We start from the raw sequence: 15,637 nt of genomic DNA, 5'->3' as shown, positions 1-15,637 counted from the left end.
TAATACGGTATTTGTTTTTCTCTGACTTCCTTAATTTAGCATTATACTGTCTAGCTCCATCCATGTTGTTGCATATGGCAAGATTTCATTCTTCTTTATGGCTGAATAATACTCCATTGCACATATGTACCCCATCTTCTATATCCATTCATCAGTACATGGACGCTTGGGCTGCTTCCATATCTTAGCTATTGTAAATAATGCTACTATAAACATAGGGGTACATGTATCCCTTTGAATTAGCACTTTTGTAAATACCGAGTAGTGCATACCTCCATACTGTTTTCCACAGTGGCTGTACCAGTTTGTATTCCAATAGTAGATGAGTGTTCCTTTTGCTCCACATCCCTGCCAACACCTGTTGTTTCTTGTGTCGTTGATTTTAGCCATTCTGACAGGGGTAAGATGATACTGCATTGTAGTTTTGATTTGCATTTTCTTTATAATTAATGATGTTGAAGATCTTTCCATGTGTCTGTTGGCCATCTGGATGTCTTCCTTGGAGAAACATCTGTTCCTGCCTTCTGCCCATTTTTAATTGGATTATTTGTTTTTATAATGTGTTGAGTTATATCAATTCTTTATGTATTTTGGATAGTAACCCTTTATCAGATATGTTATTTGCAAATATATTCTCCCATTCAGTAGTTTGCCTTTTAGTTTTTTTTTTAATTTTTTTTTTAATGTTTAGTTTTGAGAGAGAGAGAGCGAGCGAGCGGGGGAGGGACAGAGAAAGGGAGAGACACAGAATCTGAAGCAGGTTCCAGGCTCTGAGCTGTCAGCACAGAGCCCGACACAGGGCTGGAACCCACGAACCGTGAAATCTTAACTCAAGCCAAGGATGGACACTTCACTGACTGAGCCATCCAGGTGCCCCTGCCTTTTTGTTTTGTTGATTGTTTCCTTTGCTGTGTAGAAGCTTTTTATTTTGATATATTCCCAGTAGTTTATTTTTGCATTTTGAAGTTATTTTTGTGTATGGTTTAAGAAAGAGTTCAGTTTCATTCTCTTGCATGTCACTGTCTACTTTCCCTACCACCATTTGTTGAAGAGACTGTCTTTTTCCCATTGGATATTCTTTCCTGCTTTGTTGAAGATTAATTGATCATATTTATTTTTCTAGGTTTTCTGTTCCATTGATCTATACGTCTGTTTTTGTAACAGTACCATACTATTTTGATTACAGTAATACAACTTGAAATCTGGAATTGAGATACCTCCAGCTTTGTTTTTCTTAAAATTTTAAGAGTGCTTTGGCTATTTGGATCTTTTCTTTTCTTTTCTTTTCTTTTCTTTTCTTTTCTTTTCTTTTCTTTTCTTTTCTTTTCTTTTCTTTTTTGTGGTTCCATAAAAATTTTAGGATTGTTTGTTCTAGTTCTGTGGAAAATGCTGTTGTTATTTTGCTAGGGATTGCATTAAATCTGTAGATTGCTTTCAGTAGTATAGATATTTTAACAATACTTGTTCCTCCAATCCATTAGCATAAAATGTCTTTCCATATTTTTGTGTCTTTAATTTTGTTCATCAGTGTCTTATATTTTAGTACAGGTCTTTCATTTTTTGGTTAAATTTATTCTCAGGTATTTTATTATTTTTGGTATAATTGCAAATGGAATTGTTCTGGTTTCGTTGTGCTGCTTCATTATTACGTAAATGGAAATGCAGTGGATTTCTGTACATTGATTTTGTATCCTGCAACCTTACTGAATTCATTTATCAGTTTTAGTAGTTTTTTGGTAGAGTCTTTGAGGTTTTCTATGTATAGTATCATATCACCTACAAATTATGAAAAGTTTTACTTCTCCCCTACCAATTTGGATGCCTTTTATTTCTTTTTGTTGTCTGATTGCTGTGGCTAGAACTTCCAGTGCTATGATGAATAAAAGTTGTGAGAATTGACATCCTTGCCTTGTTCCTGACCTTAGGAGAAAAGCTCTGTTTTTCCCCATTGAGGATAATGTCAGCTGTGAGTTTTTCATATCTGGCCTTTATCTCATTGTGGTATTTTCCCTCTAAACCTACTTGGTGGAGGCTTTTTATCATGAATGGATGTTGTACTTTGTCAAATGCCTTTTCTGTGCCTATTGATGTTATGTATCACGTTGATTGATTTGCAAATATCGAACCACTCCTGTGATGTACAAGGGGAATAAATCGCACTTGATTATGGTGAATGATCTTTTAAATGTATTCTTGGATTTGGTTTGCTACTATTTTGTTGAGGATTTTTGCATCTACATTCATCAGAGATATTGGCCAGTAGTTTTCTTTTTTTGTGGTATCTTTATCTGGTTTTGATTTCTGGGTAATGCTTGCTTCATGGAATGAATTTTGAAGTTTTCCTTCCTCTTATATTTTTTGGAATAGTTTGAGAAAAACAGGTATTAACTCTTCTTTAAATATTTGGTAAAATTCACTTGTGAAGTCATTTGGTCCTGGACTTCTGTTTGTTGGGAGTTTTTGTTTATGGAATCACTTTTTTTGCTGGTAATTGGTCTTTCAAATTTTCTTTCAGTTTTGGTAGGTTATATGTTTCTATGAATTTATCCATTTCATCTTGGTTGTTGGCATATACTTTTTTTCATACTATTCTGTGATAAGTTTGGCTAGAAGTTTATCAGTTTCATTGATTATTTTTTTTTTCTCCCAAAGGAATAGTTCCTGGATTCATTGATCTAGGTTCTGTTGTTTTTTTTAGTTTCTGTGTCATTTATTTCTGCTCAAATCTATTATTTCTTTCATTCTGCTGGTTTTAGTTTTTGTTGTTGTTGTTCTTTTAGTAGTTTCTTTAGGTTTAAGTTGTTTATTTGAGATTATTTTGGCTTCCTTAGGTAGGCCTGTATTGCTGTAAACTTCCCTCTTACAATCACTCTTGCTGCATCTCAAAGCTTTTGAACCATTGTGTATTTCCGTGTACTTTTTTATTTATTTCCAGGTTGGCCCATTCATTGTTCCGTAGCATGTTCTTTAACCTCCATGTAGTTTGTGTTCTTTCCAGAGTTTTTCTTGTGGTTGATTCTAATTTTATAGCACTGTGGTCAAAATAGATGTGTGGTATAATTTTATCTTTCTGAGTTTGTTGAGGCTTCTTTTATGGCCTATTATATAATCTGTTCTACAGAATGTTCCAAGTGTACTTGAAAAGAATGTGTATTCTGTATTTTTAGGATGTAATGTTCTGAATAAATCCATCTGATCCAGTGTGTTGCCCAAAACCATTGTTTCCTTGTTGATTTTCTGTTCAGATGACCTGTCTTTTGATGTAAGCGGGTTTTAAAGTCCCTTACATTTATGGTGTTATTATCTATTAGTTCCTTTATGTTTGCTGTTAACTGTTTCGTATATTTGGGTGCTTCCATGTTGGAGGCATAAATATTTGCAGTTGTTACATCTTGTTGGATTGTCCCCTTTATAGTTATATAGCATCCTTCTTTGTCTCTTCTTAAAGTCTTTGTTTTAAAGTCTCTTTGTCTGGGGCTCCTGGGTGGCTCAGTCAGTTGAACATCTGACCTTAATTTTGGCTTAGTTCATGATCCCAGGGTTGTGGGATTGAACCCTACATTGCACTCCATGCTAAGTGTGGAGACTGCTAAAAGTCTTTCCCTTCCTCTGCCCCTCTCTCCCACTCACATTCGTTCATTCATTCTCTCTCTCTCTCTCTCTCTCTCAAATAAAAATAAATAGGGGTGCCTGGGTGGCCCATTCGGTTAAGTGTCTGACTCTTGGTTTTGGCTCAGGTCATGATCTCACGGCTTCATATATTCAAGTCCTGCATCAGGCTTTGTGCTCCAGCTCGGAGCCTGCTTGGGATTTTCTCTCTCTTCCTCTCTCTCTCTCTCTGCCCCTCCCCTACTCGTGATGTCTCTGTCTCCCTCAAAATAAATAAGTAAACTTAAAACAAATGAAATTAAAATAAAAATATAGTCTATTTGGTCAGATATAAATATTGCTATTCTGGCTTTCTTTTGACCTCTGTTTGCATGATAAGTGTTTCTCCATCCCATCACTTTCAACCTGCAGGTGTATTTAGGTCTAAAATGAGTATCTTGTAAGCAGCATATAGGTGGGTCTTGTTTTCTTAGCCATTCTGTTACTCTGTGTCTTTTGATTTACATTCCATTTATATTCAAAGTAATTATTGATTTATACGTGTTGCTATTTTATTACCTCTTTTGTGGTTGTTTCTGAAGATTTTCTCTGATCCTGTCTTGTCTTTCTCATGGTTTGCTTGTTTTCTTTAGTGATATTTTTGCATTTTTCTTTATTCTTTGCATATATATTAGTACTTTTTGATTTGTGGTTATCATTAGGTTTGTTTATAACATTCTGCATATAGCAGTCTGTGTTAACTCAGCGGTTAAGTTTGAACTCATTCTTCACTCTTCCTCACATTTGGATATGTTGTCCTATTTTACATCCTTTTATATTGTGAGTTCCTTGACTGATATTTACAAAAATAGTCATTTTTACTGCTTTTGTGTTTCCTTCCTTCATAGTGTCACTTTTGGTCTTCCTTTCCACTCAGAGGCCCTTTAATATTTCATGCAGGACTGATTTAGTGGTCATGAACTTTTTCACTTTTTGTCCAGGAAACTCTTTATCTCCTCCTATTTTGAATGATAGTCTTGCTGGATAGAGTATTCTTGGCTCTAGATTTTTCCCACTCAACATTTTGTATGTATTGTACCCCTCCCTTCTGGCTTGGAAAGTTTCTGCTGAAAAATCCGCTGGTAGGCTTATGGGGTTTCCATTGTGTGTAACCATCTTCTTTTGTATTGCTGCTTTTAAAATTTTTTCTTTTTGGTACATTTTGTGATTTTTATTGTAATATGTCTTGGTGTGGATCTGCTTTTGTTGATTTTGTTGGGGGTTGTTTGTGCCTCCTGGATCTAAATATCTATTCCTTTTCCAGATTAAGAAAGTATCTAGCTATTATCTCTTCAAATAAAATTTCTACCTCTCTTTCTCTCTCTTCTTTGGAATTCTTCTAATGTGAATGTTTTTACTTTGATGGAGTCACTGAGTTCCCTAAGTCTGTTCTCGTATTGCCTAATTCTTCTTTCTGTCTTTTGTTCATCTTGCTAACTTTCCATTACTCTGTCTTCTAGCTCATTAATTCATTCCTCTGATTCTTCCGGTCTGCTATTCATTGCATCAAGCGTATATCCTATCTTGCTTATTGCACCTTTCATCTCTGATTGTTTCTTTTTTATTTCTCTGTTAAAGGTCTCACCCCATGTCTTCCACTCTTTTCTCAAGTCCAGTGAGTAACCTTATGATCATTGCTTTAAATAGTCCATCAGACATGTTGCTTCTCTTTTGCTTAGCTCTCCAACTATGGCCTTGTCCTCTTGTTTTATTTGGGACAGATTCCTCTGTCTTCTCATTTTGTCTAAGTTTCTGTGCCTGTTTCTCTGTGTTAGGAAATTTGCTATTATGTTTCCTGTTCTTGAAGGTAATGGTCTTGTGAAGAAGAGGTCTTGTAGTGAGTGCCCTGGTGTGTAGTGTCCACTGTGCTCCTGGTCTGGCTCTTCCAGTATTATCTCCAGCGTTTGCTTCATATGTGCTCTGCTGTTTTTTCCTGGCCTTTTTATCCTTTAGGACAGTCATCTGCAGAGACTCTCTTTGCCTGTTGTGGGTAGTGTTTAGTCCCTGGTGTGAATGTAGCATGTTTTAACTAGATGTGAGACCTGTTGCCACCAGCACTGGAACTGAGGCTCTGCAAAACTCCCGGATCAGGAGACAGGATGTGGGCAGGGGTTTGGGCTGGTCTTCTGGCAAGGGCGCCTGCCATGCTGGAACTGAGGTAAGTGTGACTAGGAAAGGCAGTTCTACCAGAGTACAGTGGGGTGCAGGAACAGGCCTTGGTGTAAGCAAATTAAGTAGGCAGTATTGTCATTGCGCTGGATCTCATAGGTGGTTCTATGCTTATACTGAGGGACTGGGGAGAGAAAAGGTGGTTGCCTGTCCCTTTTTTCCTGGAGTGTTCTCTTCATGAATGCTGCCTCTCTGGGACACACTCCAAGATGAGGGAATAACCTACCCACTGTGTGCCCCAGGTGCTCTTCAGATCACTGTTTACCCTCTGTATGTTTGAGGACTGTTTCCCCTGCCTTCTCTCTAAAAGCAGTCCCAATGCCTCACGGCTTTCCCCAAGGTCAAGCTCGCTGACCTTTAGAACTCCAGGCTTTAGCCTGGTTACAAGAACTCAAAAAATTCATCCCCTCTCATTTTCTAAGCCAATTGCTATGGGATTCATTTCTCCCAGGCACTCCCCTGTGTGTTAGTCTGTCACCCTTCTCTGCAACCATAGCTTCCTCACTACCACAGCAGCCACCATCCTTCTTTTCTCTCCCAAGCCATCTCTCTGCACTTCCTACTTCCTTCATTATGGCCTCTCCTCTACCTTTAGTTGTGGAGTTTGTTCTGCCAATCTTAAGGTTGATTTCTGGAGTATTTAGGATTATAATTATCTAGCTGAATTTGTGGCTAGCATAGGGTCTTCCTACTGTGCTGCCATATTCCTTTCTCTGTCACACAGTAACATTTTTTTTTTAAGTTCTTGTTAAAATTCCAGTTGGTTAACATACAGTGTAATATTAGTTTCAGGTGTACAATATAGTGACTCAAGACTTCCATATAATGGCCAGTACTCATCACAAGTGCTCTCCTTAATCCCCATCACCTGTTTAACCTAGTCCCCTACCTACCTTCTCTCTGGTAACTATCAGTTTGTTCTGTATAGTTAAGAGTCTGTTTCTTGGTGTCTCTTTTTTTTCTTCCCCTTTGCACATTTTTGTTTTTCAAATTCCACATGAGTGAAATCACATGGTATTTGTCTGTCTTTTTCTGACTTATTTCACTTAGCATAATACTCTCTAGCTCCATCCATGTAGTTGCAAATGGCAAGATTGCACTCTTTTTTATGGCTGAGTAATATTCCATTGTATACATACCCCACCTCTTCTTTACCCATTCATCTCTTGATGGACATTTGGGCTACTTGTAATTGGCTATTGTAGATAATGCTGCTTTACGTGTCACACAGTAAATTTTTGAATAAACGAATGTAGTTAAATAATTGTTTTCCCCTTTTTTTTTCAGTTTTTTCTTTGTCACAAAAGTGTTTTTGGAAAGTACAGTAGTCAGCTATGGACTTTTTGTGGGATTGTGTACTTAATGAATTGTTGCTATAAAATAGTGATTATTATTTGGGGGATTTTCTTTTCAGTGATTTCGATAATTTTTTTTTTTTTTTTTTTTTTTGCTACAGGAGCAAGGTATTTTTAACTTCTGAAAGTAGAACCCTTTTCCATGTTCTTTTTTAATATGTTTATGTGTGCACATACCTCTCACTTCCAATTAGACTTTTTCTCTTCACTGTTTCTTAAATAGATTGCTTAAGGAGTAAGCTACAGGACAAAACTTTCTAGCTGTATTTTAATCTAATGTGAAATATAATTTTGGAATGGAATAAGCCTGGAATCTTTGTCTTCTCTAAAATTTAAAAAGTAGCAATCATTTCCTCTTTGGTCCTCCTCACATATTATGCAGAGTGAAATTGAAAGTGTCTTCTTAAAACTGATTGAATGTAGCACTTTCTCTTGGTATAATGTGCCAGTTAAGGCCTATAAACAGTCATGTGAAATGCTGTATGTAATTAAGGTTTTCTAATTTTTTTCAAAGGCAGGATCCACAGCACCACTGTTTATTGACCAGCCAGAAGAACCTGAGTCAAATGCAACAGATGGCATGGAATTATTTGAAGACAGTCAGCTAACCAGTCGCTCTAAAGCAATAGCATCAAAAACCAAAGAGATTGAACAGGTGAGAATTCAGTCTTCTTTAAGTATATAATCCTTTGTTCCTGTCATTTTGCACATGGTAATTATAGTAAATATTTATTGAATAAATATGTCATTTAGATTTTTTTCACTTGTGATTCTGAAATTAAAAAAATATCAAAATTGCTTAATTTGATTTCACAGTAATACTGATCAGTTTGGTCCCCTATTCTTGTTTACTTTTTTATTTTTTAAGTAAAAAGCAAACTTCTTTTTTAAGGAATATCAGTATTCGTGGTAGTATGAAGCAATTAAACTATTAAAATTAACAGGAATGGGCTGAAAGAAATGTTAAATATACCAAAATGTTAGCAGATGTTGTTTTAAGAATATTGGCATTACAGATGTTTATGTTTTTCATTACACTCTAAGCATTTTTCAAATAGTAAAGAAAAAGTAAAGGATAAGTATATAGATTTAATTTTAATGATATCATTCTGAAAAGTTAGAATCTTGTTTTTAATAGATTAAATAGATTGCTTAGGGAATTATAGGTCAGAACCTTCTAGCTATATCTTAATATAGTGTGAAATATAATTATGGATTGGAATAAGTTTAGAGGCTTTGTCTTACCTATTAAGATTTAAAACTATTTTCTCTTCAGTCCTCTTCACATGTGCTCATTATACATAGCAAAATTTAAAATGTTTTCACATGGAAATATTACCTGCCTCATGGTGTATTATAACTTTAGAGGATTAAATGAAGTAAATAAAATTTGAAAGGGTTTTATAACATGTAACATGTTGTATAAGTATTTTTTTCCCCAGTGTAATTAACATATAGTGCTATATTAGTTTCAGGTATATAATATAGTGATTTCACAATTCTCTACATTACTCAGTGTGTACAAGTGTTTTTGATGTTACTCTCCAGTGCTTTGAGTAAATGTCATATTGTTATATAGTCTTCTGAAACCTATTGGGAATTAAGAATAAAGTTAAATCTTTTCTCAGGGTACTTTCCACTTTCACATCAGTTAAAATCTATTTGCCTTGGTTGGATAGGAGAACATCTTAAGTAAATCCTGGTTGTGATTGTACAGCTCATATTGATGCTACCCCAATGGCAAAGGATAAAAATCTAATAAATACAGGATGTTTCATGTAAGCCAGTAGAGTTTTAAACTGGAGGTGGTCAGCATGCTTGGTGTCAGTGTCAGATGCTTGGAAGAATAGAAGGAAAATGGAGACTGAGAAAAATTGTGTTTAATTTGGTGATATGAAAGTGGTGCCTTACAAGATACCAGTTAATTGAGAGCATAAAAGGTTTGCTCATCAGATGTATCTTCAACATGGATATAAATATCATTATCCTATGTAGAATTACTGTCCTTTTGTCCTTTTACTCTTAGTTTTCTTTGTAGTTTTTGGGTTATTTTTTTACTACTTGACATATGTTTTTATTTGTTTGTCTCCCTCCTAAATGGAAGCTTCATGAGAGCAGTGACTATCCCTTATCTCCATTACCTAATACAATGATTGGCATGTAGTGGGCTCAAAAGAAATATTTGTTCTCTGGATGGTGGATAAGAGTCATAAACCTAGAAGTGACCCTTCCTTGAATAGCCCCTGAGTCACTTTAAGTCAGAGACTGCATCTTAACCTGATCACCTAATACGATGCCTAGGCCCAGCACTTTGTAATAAGTGCTTGATAAATGTTTATTGAATGAATGATTTATACTATTTTTCTTTTCCACCTAAACAGCAGTTATTCTTTTAATGTTTGTTTATTTATTTATTTTAATATAATTTATTGTCAAATTGGCTAACATACAGTGTATAGAGCATGCTCTTGGTTTTTGGGGTAGATTCCCATAGTTTATCGCTTACATACAACACCCAGTGCTCATCCCAACAAGTGCCCTCCTCAATGCCCATCACCCATTTTCCCCACTCCCATCCACCCCCAGTTTGTTCTCTGTATTTAAGAGTCTCTTATGGTTTGCCTCCCTCTCTGTCTGTTGGTAACTATTTTTACCCCTTCCCTTTTCCCATGGCCTTCTGTTAAGTTTCTCAAGTTCCACATATGAGTGGACACATATGATATGTCTTTCTCTGACTTATTTCACTCAGCATAATACCTTCCAGTTCCATCCACGTTGCTGCAAATGGCACGATTTCATTCTTATATACCAAGTAGTATCCCATTGTGTACATAAACCACATCTTCTTTATCCATTCATCAGCTGATGGACATTTTAGGCTCTTTCCATAATTTGGCTGTTGTTGATAGTGCTGCTATAAACATTGGGGTACGAGTGCCCTTATGAATCAGCACTCCTGTATCCTTTGGATAAATTCCTAGTAGTTAAACAGCAGTTATTTAAAGGAGAGTTTCTCTTAAAAATATAATTGGTAGAAGAATTTGAAGTAGCAGGGTAGGAGGATTTGGGGTTGTCATTTATTAATATTTCTCCTGTCTCTTATTATTCATAGTTGATTTATTTGATCTTGAAAAGATGAGCTACCAGTCAGATAAACAGCCTAGTTTAACAGTACACACTTAAAGAATATTGAGATTTTAATAGCAAAACAGATGACCTAAAAAATCTAAAAGAACATTACTGTATTCTGATATGACTAGAGAAGTAAAGATAGTTATTAGAAGTATTATAAAACAGAAAAATTAATAATGTTAAATATAAATAATTTTATATGTTAAAAATAAATTATTGTACTTAATAATGTTACTAAACTCTGTTCTTAATAGAGCACTTTGGTTTACATATATTGGCAAGAAAATCAAACCTTAAAAACTCCAAAAATGTCAGAAAGCTAGTAAATAATCATATATAACTATTTTATAAATTTGTGTCTAAAAGTTATAGTGATTTTTAAAAATGAAAAAGTAGTTTTAAGGGGCACCTGGGTGGCTCAGTCGTTTAAGCGTCCAACTTCGACTCTGGTCGTGATCTCGCAGTTTGTGAGTTCGAGCCCCGCTTCGGGCTGTGTGCTGACAGCTCAGAGCCTAGAGCCTACTTTGTATTCTGTGTCTCCTCCTCTCTCTGCCCCTCCCATGCTCATGCTCTGTCTCTCTCTGTCTCTCAATAATAAATAAATGTTAAAAAAAAATTTTTTTTTAAAGAAAAAGTAGTTTTAAGGGGATTTTTTCCCCCTTGTTTTCTTCATTTTCAACTTCTGCACATTTTAGTTTTAGGGATTAAACGCCAAATGAATAGGAATAATGCAAAGCCTTGAGAAAGCCAGCTAGTAGTTACACAGCTGTCCAGTAGTTATTCTTTATATTTTTCCACATGCTTGAAATATTTCATGATTTTACAAAATAAATAATAATCCAAAAAAGCCCACATAGATGAGGACAACAATTCAGGCTTGGAATAATATAGAAATGTAAATATTGGTATAATGCCCAAGCTGCTTTTTCTGTCTGTTATATCAAGTGCAGTATGTTTAGATATCTTGTAAAGATAAATTACCACAAACACTTTTTTTAGCGTTTCTGTATTAGATTCTTCAGTGCTTCAACCCCAAGGAAATCATTAACTTGTGGCTATATTGCAATATAAAATAAACTTAATCTCTAGGCCAAAATTTGGTTTAATTCGAAGTGCCTACAAAGTGGCTATTTGATGTTTAAGGGCATATATATATATGGAGGTAGATGTATGTGAATCATTTCAGTGAGGGAGCATATTCATGTTCTTTGCCACATTATTGCCATCTCATCCTGGACATTAAAGAATTTTAATAGGGTTGGAAATGTTGGTGCTTTTTGATAAAGCTCCCCACATTAATAGTCAAATATGCACAGAGAACCACAGTCTAAAATCCTTGAGCCAGAAGACATCAGGTTGCATCTCTGAATATTGTGTTGCTAGATAGAGATCATTTGAATCTTCCCCCTTGTACTTCAGTATCCTTTAATGGAGATGATTCATTTTGTTGCCACAGCACATTTAGCCTCCTTATGTTTTGGATCCTATGGTATTTTTTTTTTCTTTTTACCCTCATTTCCCTAGATTTACCCATTCTTACCCAATTTGGGCCACTTTTACATTGACTTACCAGAGTATTTTTTTGAGGTTCCTAGCTTCTTAGCTTAGAGAGATTTCAAAATTTCCCCTGCCATTATAAGTAATTCCTAGATAGACAACCTACAAAAGTATGGGTGATTCATAATCTGACTCAGGTATTTGTCATTAACCCCTTAACTGTCATATCTCACAAGTCCTCACATACCTATTACTGACTTATTTGATTTGAAATTAAGTGCATCCCACTACTTGCTATTTTATCAGTGAGGAATCTTTTAAAAAATTGGCACTTTGAACAAACCTCACAAATTGAAATCTGTATTATTACATAGCCCTTCTTCCCTCTATTGTACCCCCGGGGATAAGGTAATATTTACTTTAACTGTTTGGAACCTTTTCATGTTGAAGATTTGTCCCTCATGATTTGTTAAAATTGTGCTTAGACATAGCCTATCCGTGAGATCAGATCCTCTGTTTTTTGGAGGTCTGGCAAAATAAATAATTATATTTAAAAATCTCTTTGTAATTCTCTAGTGGCAAGATCTGGATTAGAGTCTTCTATCTTCTTTCTTCAGATGGAATCAGATAATCTGAGTGGATCTATATAAATATGTGTGTATAACATATACATGTATGTAGTATATATAACATAATGTGTGTATATATAATATGCATATGCATGTTCTGCCTAGTAGATCATACAACTATGAATGTCACAGTGGCTAAAATCCTCCTACAGACAGACATAAGTAACAGAAAAGCAGTTTGCTAATTAAACAACTACTAAAGGTAGTGAGTAACTGCTGTTTATTAGGACTTTTTGCTATGCAAACTAACAGTCTTGAAGAAAGAACTTTCCATCTCTTAACCCTCAAACACAGTACTTATATTGTGACTCTCTACCTTTGTTGTACATCTGGGGGGCTCCTTAAAAGTAGAGCTTCTTGGATTTCTACCATAAATATTTTGGTAATTAGGTTATCAGAGTTTCTCAAGCTTTAACATGCACAGAAATCATTTGGGGATCTTGTTAAAGCACATTTTCTGACTGTGAATCTGGGATCGGGCTTGAGATTGGAATTTCTAACGTGCTGCTTGGTGATGCTGATTGTTCTAGTCTGTGGACCATATTTGGAGTAACAAGGAATTAGAAGGAGGTGATTATTTTTTCTTAAGTTCTTCTATAGTTTTCTAATGTGCTAAAAGGTTGAGAACTATAACCACCTTAATTTTATATAAACTAAAGTTTTATGTATTTTTTAATTGAGGTATAATTAACATGCAATAAAATGCATAGATCCTAAATATTCGGTTGGATGAATTTTGACAGTTAAAACAGTGTAAATATCACCTGTGACAAATATTTATGAAAGTTTTTTTTTTCAGAACAGTTGATACACTGATAGTAATAAGGATTTAGTTAGGAACTAAAAGCTCAAAATCATGTAATTTGATTTGATTTATGGTAAATACCCTTCAGCCCATCAAGGCTATACTTCAAGTAGTAACATATACAAGCATAAATTTCAAAGAATACAAGAGATTATGCAGTGAGAAAGAAGTTTCCTTCTTCATAATTCTTAGCTACCCAGTTTCTTTCCCCAGCATATAGATGACACTATGTAACATACATACGTATGTGTATACGCAGTTTATATGTAGTATTTGTGTGTGCATACCACGTATGCACACATACTGTGTATGTATATACACACATGTATCTGGATCATAGTTGATCCTGATGAGTAGAAATAAAAATTTGTACTTGTGTCCATATTATTCCTTTAAGTACAAGTGGTAGTTTACCATGCACCCTGTTTAGTATATCCATTCTGTATCAGTGTTTATAACTAGTCCCCTATTAGTAGATATTTATAATCACTTGTGAACCATGTTTTAAAGTACAGTTCCTCTGATTTCTCTACCTTTTTTAAAGTGTGTATGTAGGGGCCTAGGTGGCTTGGTCGGTTAAGCGTCCGACTTCGGCTCAGGTCATGATCTTACGGTCTGTGAGTTCGAGCCCCACGTTGGGCTCTGTGCTGACAGCTCAGAGCCTGGAGCCTGTTTCAGATTCTGTGTCTCCTTCTCTCTGTGACCCTCCCCTGTTCATGCTCTGTCTCTCTCTGTCTCAAAAATAAATAAATGTTTAAAAAAAAAAATAAAGTGTGTATGTATTTTTAAAATATACGAGTATTACATTTAAAATGAGCAGTTTTGGAGAGGAGTTAGTTTAGTGATGGGTATCAAATGCTTGGGTTTGTGTCTTGTGAAGTGCTGTGTAGGTTTTAATGTCTGCATAAGAGATCACCACAGTGTCTGTTAATAAATTCCTGAGTCCCTGTGTTATGAAATCTGTATGTTTCAAAACCCTTCTCATGATTCTCACAGCAGGCCAAGAATGACTGGAATACATGAGATTACAGAGAGCTTCATTTCTTGCTTATACCAATCATTGTTAACCTGTCTTAAAAATCTTATTAGTAGAGGGACGCCTGGGTGGTTCAGTCGATTAAGTGTCCAGCTTCAACTCAGGTCATGATCTCACAGTTTGTGAGTTCGAGCCCCACATTGGGCTCTGTGCTGACAGCTCAGAGCCTGGAGCCTGCTTTGGATTCTGTGTCTCCCTCTCTCTTTGTTCGTCCCCTGCTCGCTCGCGCTCTCTCTCTCTCTCTCTCTTTCTCTCTCTCTGTCTCAAAAATAAAGATTAAACAAATTAGAAAAAAAATGTATTAGTAGAGCTTGCTTGGGATTCTCTTTCCCTCTCTGCTCCTCCCACTCATGTGCTTTCTCTCTCAAAATAAATAAGTAAACTTAAAAAATTATTTGTAGATGCAATTTATAGAATCTAAACCAATATAGTTGTAGTGATGTGCTTAAAAGTATTCTTTAAATGCATCATTTATGGTATTTCTTAAATCACAGAAAATTATAATTTGTAGGGGGAAAAGTCTGTTTCTTCTTTTGTCTTATTTGGTGAATAATAACTAAAAAAAATTTTTAAGTGCCATGAAGGCAAATTCATTTTTCAAACCTCTTTGTTTCGGAAAGCTATCTATCCTAACACTATCCTGATGTTGTTTTATGAAAATGCTGATATTTCTACCTTGAAATAAGTATCTCTGTTGAAAGATGGGTAGATTATATATCTGATAATTTATAGTTTAATTGTAGATGTCATTTCCTTACTCCATTTGGTTAAAAAACATCAAACTAATTCAGAAATCATTTTGTTTCCCCTCTAGGTCATTAGGCTTATAGGTTAATAAGGTTTTACTGTAAATCTAGATCAATCTACTTAATACATAATTTTTACTTTAATTTGAATTCTATGTGTTAACCTTTTTTTGTGACCATATGGACTGCTTACTACTAGCTTTTCTTCACTTTTTCCTCAAAATAAAGAAGTTATACTAGATAACCTTAGGTCCCTTCTTAATCTAAATCATTAAAAACTCAAAGTTAAGTATTACTGCTTCTGTATTCACTGTTATGTGTAGCTAATTTCAGATTAAATATAAAATTTTTAGGTATTTTGGTTTTTTTTAGCCTCTTATATTAAAATGTTTTTTTTTTTTTAACCCAGATACACCATTGCTATGCATCAGTTAGTAATTACTGTTTATTGAGCTAATGAATTGTGCAGAAAATGTTTTCTTCAGTAAATAAGATGTCACATTTAATCAGTGTTCAATCTGTGGCTCTTTTTTTTTTTTTTTTTTTTTTTTTTTTTTTTTTTTTTTACACAGTGTCTAGTTTCAGTCACTGTCTATACAGCCTGGTGATTCTCAGCACTA

General features: G+C 35.0%; 1 protein-coding gene across 10 annotated transcripts in view; it reads left to right on the top strand.

Moving 5' to 3' along the window:
- PPHLN1 (periphilin 1) overlaps positions 1 to 15,637 on the top strand; it is a 145,842-nt gene that overhangs the window by 89,591 nt on the left and 40,614 nt on the right. For all 10 annotated transcript variants that reach the window (XM_025930148.2, XM_025930146.2, XM_086713627.1 and 7 more), the window contains one exon: positions 7,687 to 7,827. In XM_025930148.2, the coding sequence (XP_025785933.1) occupies positions 7,687 to 7,827 (141 nt within the window). The remainder of the gene's footprint in view (positions 1 to 7,686; positions 7,828 to 15,637) is intronic.

This window comes from Puma concolor, chromosome B4 (genome assembly GCF_028749965.1).
Source record: "Puma concolor isolate L17-30 chromosome B4, mPumCon1.1.hap2, whole genome shotgun sequence".
In the NCBI taxonomy this organism is placed as follows: domain Eukaryota; kingdom Metazoa; phylum Chordata; class Mammalia; order Carnivora; family Felidae; genus Puma; species Puma concolor.
This window is presented reverse-complemented; position numbering and strand designations above follow the sequence as displayed.